Source organism: Hibiscus syriacus, unplaced genomic scaffold (assembly GCF_006381635.1).
Source record: "Hibiscus syriacus cultivar Baekdansim isolate YM2019G1 unplaced genomic scaffold, ASM638163v2 tig00000773_pilon, whole genome shotgun sequence".
Taxonomy (NCBI): Eukaryota; Viridiplantae; Streptophyta; class Magnoliopsida; order Malvales; family Malvaceae; genus Hibiscus; species Hibiscus syriacus.
The window spans coordinates 1,684,092-1,696,662 of record NW_024061823.1 but is presented as its reverse complement, the minus strand read 5'-3'; the positions used below and the strand labels follow the sequence as shown (position 1 = coordinate 1,696,662).

Genomic DNA, 12,571 nt, shown 5'->3' with positions numbered 1-12,571 from the left:
GCTAAAAGTTTCCAAAAGTGGAAGGTTGGAGAGAGAGAGGGGGGGAAAGTTTCAGAAATGGAAATTTGCTGACTTTGGGGTTTTATACCCAATTTAAAAGAAAAGGTGAAATTACGCATGGGGTCCCTAAGCCTTTAAAACTTTCAGATTTAGAACTGAATTTAGTTAAAATTTTATTTTAGTCCAAATTTTACTGAATTTTAATTTAGTCCTCTAAATAAGATAAGAAAATTTTAACTCTAAAATTGGGGTGTGACATGTAGTTTCTAAAATAAAAAATCTGGTGATGTATTAGGCTAAATAATTAGCCTGCCTATGATATTGGGCCAATTTTACCGGATTATAAGAGATTTGCTTTATTGGGCCAAGCTCACCCAACAATAATGATGACTTGGGTTCTCAGTCCTATTTGTTAAGCCCCTTCCTTTCAACATGTAGCAACAATGTAATCGAAAATTCAAAAGCGGAACATAATCAAAGCAAAATTAATATATAGAAGATCACTAATAAGAGATGAAATTTAAGCATGTTTCAGTTTTATTTACAATAAATTTAAGCATGTTTCAGTTTTATTTACAATAAATTTAAGGATTACGAAAGATACAAATACATGTTTTTTATGTGTCTTAAATATTTAATATATTTTATAAAGCTTGGAAAATCTCAAATCACTTTCAATATTCCTATAAAGTTTATCTTTGCAATATAAATTTTTAAAAAAGTTGTAGAGACTACAAAAAAGATTATATATCTCTAAAATAATTATCTCACATAATTCTGAAGGCTAAGACATTCTCTTTATTTATAGAGTCAAATAGTTGGTCATTAAAAATCTTTATTAAATAAATTTAATTACCAAATAATCTTCAATCTGTCTAATTTAATTTCTAATTAGAATTTAAATCAATATCTAATAAATATTTTTTTTATCAAAATGAAGATAAAGGTGAAAAATCCACCTTAATTCCCTTGCAATCTTGTTACTTTACCTATATATTGTTCAACATAAAAAAGGGGTCAAGTTTGCTATAGATTGTAATGCGTATCCAGTTGGACAAAAGGAATGGACCAACCATTTACGTTGAAAATGAAAACGTAATCCTTGTACCCAAGATGAGTGTTGGGTTGATTTGCACTATGCAGCCTTAAAAGTCCTCCATTAATGGAATTGAAAAGGACCCAAATATTTTGTAGACAAATCACAAGGGAATTACTATATTTTTTAGTGGGAGAATAGGATGTGTTCACCCATCTTTGCTAACACCTTGAAAAAATGTTACTTTTTTTTATATAGGTTGACCCTTAATGGGTTTTTGATTGATTTAACCATCAAATAATGATCACTTAGCTATACTTCCACTTCACTACCATCCCCAATCCAAGCAAAATCACACCACCAAAATTTATATGCCTTAAAAGTAAACCCACGCCTTTAAAATATTCCCAAATAAAGGCACATGCATTGTGGGATGGACATGATTCTAGATTGGTAGAGCTCATTCTCTCCCTTTTTTTTATCTTTCTTTCTCCTACAACTTTGTTTTGGGAGTGGGACACCTTGTCATAAAGGGAAATTGTGTTGCAAAGGGAACAAAAGAAGCAAGCATCAATTCTAAGGCCATGGACCAACAATATGCACCAATATATTACACCCCCAAAAAAGTAGAAGAAAGGTTAAGATTCACAGTTAGGGTCCCACAAGTCTTACTTGGATCCATATTTCAGGTCCTATTTTGTGCTCTCCATCCCCATATCTTTGCCCTAACCAATGATAAGGTGTGGTTGGTTTCACAAGGAACTTGGGTTGTTGATCGGTGTTTATTGTTGAATTTTGGGTTGTATTTGAGATTTTGCAGGTAGCATGGAACCTAGGAATGAAACAAGTGTCAGTTATTCTGACAACTGAGAAATTTAAACTATCTACTCTAGAAATTATATATTGACGACTATCATCGAATTAGGTATACTTATTAAACAAATAATAATAACGAAAATTTTTATTATTATGACACGCCTTTCCATCTGCTTACACAATGTGAACCCATTCTCCCCCTCTATATTTTTCATTGTCTTGGACTATGCCCCACTAACAAAAGATGAAAGGATTAGGGACATCGACATGGGTCTAGACATTGGAATCCTCTACTTTATGTTAGATAATGGGTTTTTAACAATGACAAAATACCAATACAAGTAAAGATGGTGGGGGGCCATTGTGTCATTTTCAATATTTGTTTGATATGAAATGGTTGGCAAAACATGTGGGATGAACTAATACGTTGCCTTGATAGCCTATTTTGTTACTTTCTTCTTGATAAGGCCATGTTGTCTAATGGATGAGTCTCTTTCTCTTTATGACAAAAGTTCCCAAAGCATCTCCTACACTCCAAACCCTTTATTCACATTGATTCAATCAATGGGTCATTTCACAAAAGCAATCAAACTATTTATAATACTTGATTGCTCGATTTATTCATTTCTTACAAGGATACACTTTTCGGGAATTTTAAAACTTTATCAATTTGTGATTAGGTACAAGTTAAGAAATTATGCAAAGCAAGAGAAAATGACAATTCCTTTGTGTTTTAATGTAGTTGTGCTAGACATTGCCTAATTGGTTGGTATTGAATGAACCATAAGAAAGTTCAAAACGTAAATAAGAATACAAGATGTTAAAATTCAGTATTCTTAATGTAGTAATTTCGGAGAGTTATTGTAATCTATTTGATATAACTTATTTTAAAAATGTTATTATATGTTATTTACCCATATGTTGTGCACATTATGCCTTCAAACTTGAAATTGCACGTAAAGCAATAAGTGAAAACAAATATCACCTTGCTGATTAACTAACAAATTAACTAATTATAAGTTGTAATATGAGATTATTTACAATGCATAAGATAAATTATATCAATTAATGATCTAAAAAAAGTCTGTAAACTATATAATTATCCCGAAAAAAATAATTCATGTTAAGATTATTATGTCATCTGTAAATTCAATTCTTATCACAGACCCTGTTTTGTGTAGGGTTACTCTATAAGATAGACTGAGTTTTACCATTGCTTGATGTTTTCAATGGAGATTAGAATTGTTTCACAATCAAAGTTCACTCATTTTCCTTCACCTAGGTTTAGGAAGATTTTTTAATGAAACCCATGATTGTGCTTTATTTTGTACGTGTTATTAAAATAATAGCATACAAAACTATATTTTGAATAAAAAAACATTGTAAGTGTATTTACCTTAGTATTCAATCATTCATGTAGTCACTAAATTAAGGGTCAATTCGTAAAAATTGAGTTAGATTTTTTCGTGTGATTTTATTTACTGTTTAATTACATAAATAAACTAGAAAAATAGGTTTTACATGTTAGTACTGAAATTTATTGACAGAATTCAATTCAATCTTTAGGAATGTTTTCTTGTGTAATTGAAGGCCTAAATGATGTCCAAATGACCTAAACTTTTGCATGTTGTATTAAAATGACCTTAATTACATATGTTACATTTAAGTTATGTTTTGAACATGTTTTGTGTTGTGATAAGAAAAGATGCAAATATCCCTATGTTCGTAATCGACTTGTATGAAACTTGAATGAATATTCTTGCAATCAATATGTTATGTTTGGTGTGAACATTAGATATTTGTTTTATGAGGTATTACTATTGCTTGCAAGCATGCTTGAATAGAAAAAGTAACGATTTGTTCTGAATCACTTCAATAACTAATGTGACACTTGATATATTTAAGCCGGTCTAATCAGGTATTTGGTGTTACATGCCTTCATCAGGTCTACAAACCTAGTCGTGGAGAAGGTGGTGAACTTTTGTTCATGATGGTCTAAGAGAAAAAGAGAAAGGAAGCCATGGGAAAGTGTTGAAGAATAGATGAAGAAAAATTGAAAATGATTAGTTTTAGCGAAGAGTTGGCGAGGGGTGGGATTGACTAAAGAAAATGGCCTAGCTAGCTGTTTGTTTATTCAATAGGATTTGTTGAAGGATCTAACTAGTGTTTTAACAATAGTATAAGGATCAAATTAGATTTAAACTTTAGATTTAGAGAAAGAATAATGACCATAGGTAATTTACCCTAACATTTTTAAACGCAAAATCCTAAAATATTATGCGAAAGTGGTCAGTATCAAGGATATTGTTATCCGGAATAAGTCCTCATTTGCTCAAATATTAGGTAAGATTATAATGGAATATTAACTAAACAAGAAATGAGAAAGCGAAGCCAACTCGAAATTAAATATAGACGGACCCCACAAAATTTGTTTTCAAAAATAAATCTCCATTGTCAAGAAATGTTACTTTCATCTATTACATGAGCTTTTTATTTTTTATTTTTTTTTAAAAAAAAGATGATAAAGTAAATTAATATAAAATTTAAGTAGAAATTTTAAAACATAGAAATCAATTAAAATATGCAACACCTGAAAAAATTTAATAAATTAAAAATATTTTTTCATAAAATAAAAAATTAATTCAAGCTTGAAACCTTCTACAATGTATTAAATTCTTTTTAGAAAAAAAAGTACAAATTCTTAAATATTATTGTTTAATTATATTTTATTATAAACTCATTTATTACATTTAACGAGGTGCAACTTTTAATTAAAGCAAGCTAATGATGATTTCACCACAATGTAATTTTGTATATTATTCTTGGGATCTAATGCAAGTCCAACAAAGCTATTTGCTTATCATGTGGGATTTCCAAATTAATGTTATTTTAGGCCGACAAATTGACAACTAATTGGACTAATTAAAATCAAAATTATTTTTTATCATTATTAAAAAAATTACACGTTATAAAGCTAAATATTATAAAAACTTATTCGACTAAATCAATTTTTTTATTAAGAAATATATCTGTGATAGAAACAAAAAAGAAATAAATTGATTATTGATAGATCATCTGTTTTGATTTGGATAAAGGGTTAGAGTCAGTAGCGGTACGGTGAACGTTGACAATTGTCGAAAACCCTATTTCCATTAGAAAATAGATGAGAGTAATAGGCGAGGAGTGATTCTAAATCCTTCTCTCGATCTTGATTGAGAGGTTTTCTAGTGTCTCTCAATGTATACTTTTTATACAACGATAAAAACACATTATATTTATAAAGAGAAAAACATAAAAAAATGAATTTGAGTCTTTTAAAAAACAAACATATGGGCGTGAGAGAGAGATGTTACAACTTATGAAAGGAAGTAGCCAAAAACAGTTTAAAAGGAAATCGAAAGGATAATCAATTGAATTAGCTGACCAAACTTTTATGATTAAAGCAGGTGGTGGGTTATGTCATGAAACCCATACATTAATTATTCCAATATTTTATTAACTGCTTCATCAAAATTGAACTCTTCACAACATCTTCAACTTATCGTAAAATATTTCATTGAGTTTTGTCATTGAAAACCATATATATGTTAAAGAAAATATATAATGGTAAATCACATATTTAGTCATCCATTTATTCTTACAATTTAATTTCATTCACTTAACTATTTCCCCCCCGAAAAACACACTTATTATGATTTAGTTATTCATTGTTAAAATTTTAACGTTGATGATAACATGTCATCGTAATAAGAAAGTGTCATATCATCATGGAACAAATTATCATGTCAATGGTTCAGTTTTTTTTAAACAAGTGGCCAAGATAGAACAAAAGCATAACATTAAGTATGATATTTGAAAGAAAAAATAGTTGAATGACCAAAACAAATCACAAAAATAAGTAGGTGACTAAATATATAATTTAATACGACCTACGTTTTCGAAAACGATGCATAAGAAGTTAATTAGTTTAGGGTTTATTAAGCAAGGGGCAAACCACCAAGTTTCATGCGTATGCAAATGAATTGACCCTATTATTACAATTAATTACTTGCAATATATTCGACGTTGATTAATATAAAGGGCAATTGACATCATCGGCTTTGTTTGGTGTAGCTTAAACATATCTATCATTTTAATAACCCTCTTGCTTGGGGTTTATATGCATAAAATAATTAATTCTTCACGTAGAAAACCTGGTCAAATGCTCTATGTTATTCCCTTTCGTACATGTTGAAGTTTTGTAGTGGTGAGCCGGTGGCAACTTCATTGCTACCTACGTACACCCTAATAAACAAAAGCAAAAGTCAGTAGCGAAACTCGAGAATATAATTGATGACCAACAAAGGTTGAGCCTGTATTTTAAGTCAATTTACTCATATACTTATTTTTAAAAAAATATATAACAATTTAAATCCTATTTTTTCAAAGACATAAGATATAACAAAATTAGTCTCATTATTTATTCAATTAATTATCTATATATATATATATATATATATATATATATATATATATATTTTGGAAGTATTTTGGTTTAACATTTTTCATATCTTCTTCTTTATCTGATTTTTGTGGGCTTTGAACCCTCCGAGATTTACTCTCTCTCTGCCAACACAAAAGGAATTACTAATAAGCTGCAATCAGGGATGCACCAAGGGATGCTCGGGCGTGGTCACATCTCCTAGAATTTTCAGATTCCTTTATGTTTTAGATTTTTTTCTTTATATTTTTTATTGATTAATTAATTCTGTACTCCTTAAAATTTTAGAACTGTGTACTCTAAAATTTTTAATATAACTTCTTAAATTCACACTTCGACATAAATTTTTGTGTTCGTCCGATTGCAACAACAAAAAGAAAGAAAGAAAGAAAGAAAGAAAGAGAAGGATGATGTTTGAGTTGGATGAGGGTGACGCCAGCTCAGCCCCCCACCACTATAATCCTGCACGTCCTCGCCTTGTTTAGAGGGGTCTTGGATTCAATCCCCCTTGGACACTTCCATTCTGTGTATCTTCAAAACAATGGACCACCTTCTTCATTCTCACTTCTCCCTCATTTACTTTGTTAAATCTAAGTTGGAAACAATAACAATTTATTAATATAATTATTATAGGTTTATGGTGGAACATATACATCAACTTTTATTTTGGTTTTAGTATGGTGAAGTTTTTGTATTATTTTGAATTTTCATTTATATATCTTAATTTTGTGGTGTTACATTCTTATCTTTTTGCTATACTAATAGTATATAATATATATTTTAGGTTGTATGAAGTTACACATTGAGGGTGGGGCTGCTTCAAGAAATTATCGGCGTCTCTTTCAAAACTGACATATCAGCTCCCTCCATCCCACTTGTCACCTTCTCTAATTTTTTTTATTAAATTAATGTGATTACAAAAAAATATTTATTCTATATATTCTTAATCATTTTACAATAAACGCTCAATCACTCTTGTAATAGCTTGTGCTTGAATCCGTTACATCTAGGAACAATAACGATTCTTTTAACCATGAGATAAGTTGATTCGTGCCACCTTCTCTTACTTTAATGCACAAAAAAGTTTACTATTTATGTCAACCTCTAATTTATTTATTTGTTCAACATGTTTCCTATATCCATAATCTCTATTTATCCTCTCAGTTGTAGTTTCCATCAATTTTGATTTAAAAATAATAAACCAAAGGTATAGTGATAAAACTACATTAATTGACAAATCAATAAAACGTTTTGAACACTCAATATAATAGAATGATAATTTTGTACATTATCTTCCTTGCTTCAACTTTTGGTAAATAATTCAAATATGATTTAAATAAGAAAAAAGGGGATAGTTGGCTCCGGTTTCCACTTAAAATAATTTAGGTTGAAAGATAGTTCTACAAACCAAGTGATATTAATAGTAAAAAAATTATTGTTATTTCTTGAGGTCTCAAATTTGAATGCATGTAACATCAGGATATAAAATATTTAATATCAGATAATTGTGAATTATTTTTAAATAAATACTACCTTATACTTACCCAACATTGCAATGGATTTCAAGATCACATTTTATTCATTAATGGCGTCTTTAACTTGCTGGTAAAAGGGTGTATTAGAACAATCAATTAATCTAATCGAGATTAATAGGAGCTGTGGACTCTCAAAAGTTTTAAAATTTATAATTTGTACTTTTATAATTTTTAAGTATTTGATTTGGCCCCATAAATTTTTTAAAAATATATATTAATCTTTAAAATCTTTAAATATTTTAAATTAAATCCCTTCCATAATTTTTAAAATTTCTCATTACCCCTATCTAAAATTTTTAACCCAATTTTTTATAAAAATATAAATAAAATCCTTCAAAAAAATTTAAAACAATTTATTTTAAACATCTATTTTTTTTTTAAATTTAAGCTAACCCTCAAAACTCTATCACCAGATTTGTCATTGTTAATGAAATGAAACATTATTTTTTTCTTAAATAAAATTGGTTGTTTAAATTTTGATATCGTAAATAAAATATTAAATTAAAAAATATTGTCTCATAATATATTTTATAATATTTTATATAAATTAATCGGTCAATAAGTTGAAAATTTATCTTAGATAAAAAATATTAATTATTTTTTCTTTGTTTCACTAATAACTACGAGGAAAGTGAAAAAATAAAGAGAAAAGAAAGTTTATCACGACATGTTAACATGAACGCGGGCATTGGCAACAGAATGACAAACGGGGCAAGTGCCTACCATGATGGACCCGCAAATCGTACATAGACATAGATGTCTGCATGGCAGCAACAGTACACTTGACTCCTCCACCCCACACTTTCTGCACTTACTGTCCCCATTCCCAACAACCTCCGCCGCCGCCGCCACCACCTTTCGCCACCCTTCGTCGCTGCTGCCACATCTAGACTCCGCGTCCTCTTCCAACGCGCCACCTCCCACGTGCGCCAGTACTTGTTCTAAATTACTGCGTAGGCAATTGGCCGTCGCTTCGTTCGTTTGTGCCAAATCCCTCCATAGCTGATTCTCCGCGTACAGGCTTTTCACCCTTTCTTGAAGAACCCAGTTTAGTTTCCCGATTCTTTGTATCTCTTCGTCTTTCTCCTTCAGTTTCTTCATCGCCCCTTCTTGGATTGCGTTAATCAACATTCTTGATTGCCTCTTTCTTCTCTCTTGAAGCTCCATCCTCATTTTTTCCGTCTGTGATTCATCCAAAAACATAAACTATATCAACATGTTAACTGTAATAAGAAAAAGTTGTTTTTTTCAAGGAGCTTACATGATCAGAAATAAAACGGTCAATATCTTCTTCTTGTTGTTGGATCTGGGAGAAGACATCAGAAAGTTTGGTCTTTTGAGGGACCGAATATGAATCAAAGCCACTGTTGAACGAATCTCTAGACCTTTTTCTTGGAGCTGAAACTGGGATATTCATGTTGTAAGTAAGACCACTATCGGCTTTGTTGATAGAAGTTCTTGCTGAGATATTTGGATCACAGACGAAAGGTTGATATAATGGTTGCATTGAATCAACCAGATGAGCACAAGAATCCATCTGGCTATTGTATAGATTTCCCATCCCTTGATTTGTTTTGATAAAATCTGTGCTGCAAAAAGGGAACAAAATCATGTTAAAGAAGAAAAAAAAAAGAAACCCCATGTTGAAGAAGAAGCACCTACCTGTTGGTGATTAACTGAGGAGGGAAAATATCCATACGCGGAGCTTCGACGGTCATTGGCTTTGATGTGTTGTTCTTCGAGTTTGCTATATATATATATATGGGCTTATCTGGTTTTTTAATGGGAAGAGAAAGTTTAGAATAAAAACAAGAGATAAAAGAGAGGGAATCTAGTAGTCATTTATCGTACACAAAATTTGTTTGGAACTTTTTGCAAAACATGGAGTGGCTGATGTATATATACACCTCACTTGCACATGCTTTTTATTGTTCTTTTATTAGGGAAAAAGAAAATTTGCATTTTGGGTGTGAAAGTTGATATCAAAGATGGGTTCTTTTTTCCCTTTTTCTTTTTTTGGAGGTTGTGGATTCAGACAAAAACTTAATTATGAATTAACAAGACTATATGCATTGCTTGTCACATTAATGTTTACTTTCTATTCCATGGGCACCTTTTCATTATTAGTTTGAAATGCTGAATCCATGTAGCTATCTATGTACATGGACAATGCTTTTTTTTTTCTTGCGTTCCAAACAGCTCAAAACTGTCGGTGCTATACTAGGGATAAAATTTCAATAAGTTTTATTAATTTAGTATCCAAATCCGAAACTTAAATATTTACTAACTAATAAATTCGTTCTACCCTCTTCTTGTGCCTCTCTCTATACAGTAAAATTCATGCAATCTCTTTTAAAAATATTTACTTTCTTATTTCACTTCATCTTCTACCTTCAAACCTATCAGTTCGTTTTTGCTTTAATCCCATTCTATCTCGTTTGTTAACGAGTTTACTGTGTATGCAGGTACAAACTCACTCAGTTGATCCATAAGTAGATCCAGTACTGAGTGAGATTACACCAGCAACAGAAGAAACAAAACTAATACTTTAGATCCCGATGCTCTGAAACGAGGATGAGCAAGAGAGTCGAGAGTTCTTCACTTTTATATTTTCCCGTTGGTTTCCAAATGATATGATAAAGTGTTTTATTCGCAACTTACTTTGAATATTCATTTTTTATTCACAACTTAATCATTTTAAACATATGATATAGTGTTTTTAAGTTCTCATGCAGTAGAACATAAAATGATAATTTTGTTATTTATTCTTTTAATTTTATCAACAAATAATGTCTTTAAATTATAGAATATCTATTATTTTCCAATAATTAACTCAGAATTGAAAATTTGAAAAAAATAATGAATGATCTAAGTATTTAATAGAGAAGTTCATAAGAGATAACATACGATCAAGAAGACATCCGATATAAATATGATTTGAGTTAACCGGTTTGGCGTTGTTTTTTAAGAGTGCTTTTGAAAAGTGAGGTTAGAAAGTGCTTTTAAAATTGATTTTAAAAATTTAAGTTTGAGATTTTAGTGTTTGATATTGTTATTCAAAAGTAATTTTAATAAGATAAAATATTCACCGACTGGGTTGGTTGAAGTGGTAAACAACTTAATATTGGTTAAGTAAGTTCTCATCCATCAAAGCTAGGTGTGTGACACGGGTCGTTTCGGATTAATTAGGGTGAAGTCTTGGAATCGGGAAGGCAACCAATAAAATAAGATGAAATGTTTCTTTTAGACATTATATTGTAAATTTAAAATATATTAATTTAAATTATTTTAAATTTATTAATATTTTAATATATCAAATTAAATTATTAAAAATATAAATGACAATTATAATTATAATAAAATATAAAATGAATTTAAAGTTTTTTTCTTGGACAAAACTTAATTAGTATATAATTAATACATAATTTATAAAAACAATTAAACTTTAATTTTTTAGGGAGAGGAGCCCATGCATAACAGTAATGGTAAAAGTGATTGGTTTAAAACTACCGTTCTAAACATACTTTTACCTTTAAATTTTTTACCCTTTTGATATCATTATGCTTTTAAACTTGACTTTTAGGTTAAAAGTGCGTTTAGAGAGTATTATCAAACAACCCAAATATACATACAAAGTATATAATACAAAAGAGAAGACAAGTTAAATTATTGATGGATCTAAATAGGCCCATCAACTAAACTTTGGTCTCCCATAACCTTGGTTTTCTCCCCACAATGAGTCGAAATGATGGGCAAAATTCACCACCACCATGAGAGGCAATTGACCAAATGGGATGGAGCAATGATGTGGCTCCCACCCCACGTCCTAGACAATCTTTACATCCCCCTAGTTGATCATTCCCCTTTCAAGCACGCACATTGAAAAGGGAAAAAGTGGAAAAATATTTATTCCCCAAAAAACAACAAAGGAAAAGGAGTTGGCACCACCATTGCAATTAAGTGTAGACAGATGGAGATGGATTCCCACACCCCCACCACCACTCTTATCAACTTTTATTAATGCTTTGCTTCCATCATTTTTTTCACTTTAACCGTCTCTCAAGAGAACAAAAGTGAACCAAAATAGGTAGCAATGGAATATTACATCCAACAAGAAGAGAATACAAGATATGTATGATCACCTAAATTCACCATTTGTCCTATCAAACATTTTATCCGTCATTATAATTACAACCTAGTGAATAATAACGAGCTAAAACTAATAAATCATAACATATAGTAGTTAGTTGAGTCTTAATTTGATTAATGTGATTGTTACTATAATATATGGGAAGACGTTAGTTTAAGGTGTTTACACGTTTTTTTTAAGTGTATCGATCAATGAATGGAATAAATTTAATCTTAATCGTAACGGAAGTGTGTATTAAAACCTCGATTACCATTAATGTCTAGACCATTTTATATGATGCTTGTCATTGTTAATGAAATTATAGTTTATGCTTGATTTAATCGTATCATATATCCTCAAATTATGATTATCATTTTAAATATGTCTTTAAATTTTTAGATATTTTAATTTTATATCAAAATTATGACTCTTATTTTAAATTGATATTTAAACTTTGAATATTTCAATTTCATCATTGAACCATAATCCTCATTCTAAATTGGTCCTCAAACTTTTGAATCTTTCAATTTCATTCAAATATGTAGTTAGTTTCAATCATATTTAACCTAATTTTT

At 30.0% G+C, this 12,571-nt stretch overlaps 1 protein-coding gene across 2 annotated transcripts; it reads right to left on the bottom strand.

The window, feature by feature from the left end:
* Window positions 1–8,507: 8,507 nt before the first annotated feature.
* On the bottom strand, window positions 8,508–9,724 carry LOC120217768 (E3 ubiquitin-protein ligase BOI-like). Of its 2 annotated transcripts, none has more exons than XM_039214849.1 (3): window positions 9,530–9,724; window positions 9,129–9,456; window positions 8,508–9,049 (listed from the first exon to the last, which is right to left on the bottom strand). In XM_039214849.1, the coding sequence occupies exons 1-3, from the start codon at window positions 9,583–9,585 to the stop codon at window positions 8,528–8,530; spliced, it is 906 nt and encodes a 301-aa protein (XP_039070780.1). In that variant the 5' UTR covers window positions 9,586–9,724; the 3' UTR covers window positions 8,508–8,527. The 2 variants fall into 2 exon arrangements, with proteins under 2 accessions (XP_039070780.1, XP_039070785.1); XM_039214854.1 differs by having other exon boundaries at window positions 9,129–9,451.
* Between the last annotated feature and the right edge of the window lie 2,847 nt (window positions 9,725–12,571).

Bases quoted from the DNA above. Each gene is read 5' to 3' on its own strand.
- LOC120217768 (XM_039214849.1), bottom strand. From the start codon at position 9,585: ATGACCGTCGAAGCTCCGCGTATGGATATTTTCCCTCCTCAGTTAATC. The intron at 9,457-9,529 runs GTAGGTGCTTCT...CCCTTTTTGCAG, and splicing joins CCTCAGTTAATCACCAACAG to CACAGATTTTATCAAAACAA. The intron at 9,050-9,128 runs GTAAGCTCCTTG...GATGAATCACAG, and splicing joins ACCGTTTTATTTCTGATCAT to ACGGAAAAAATGAGGATGGA.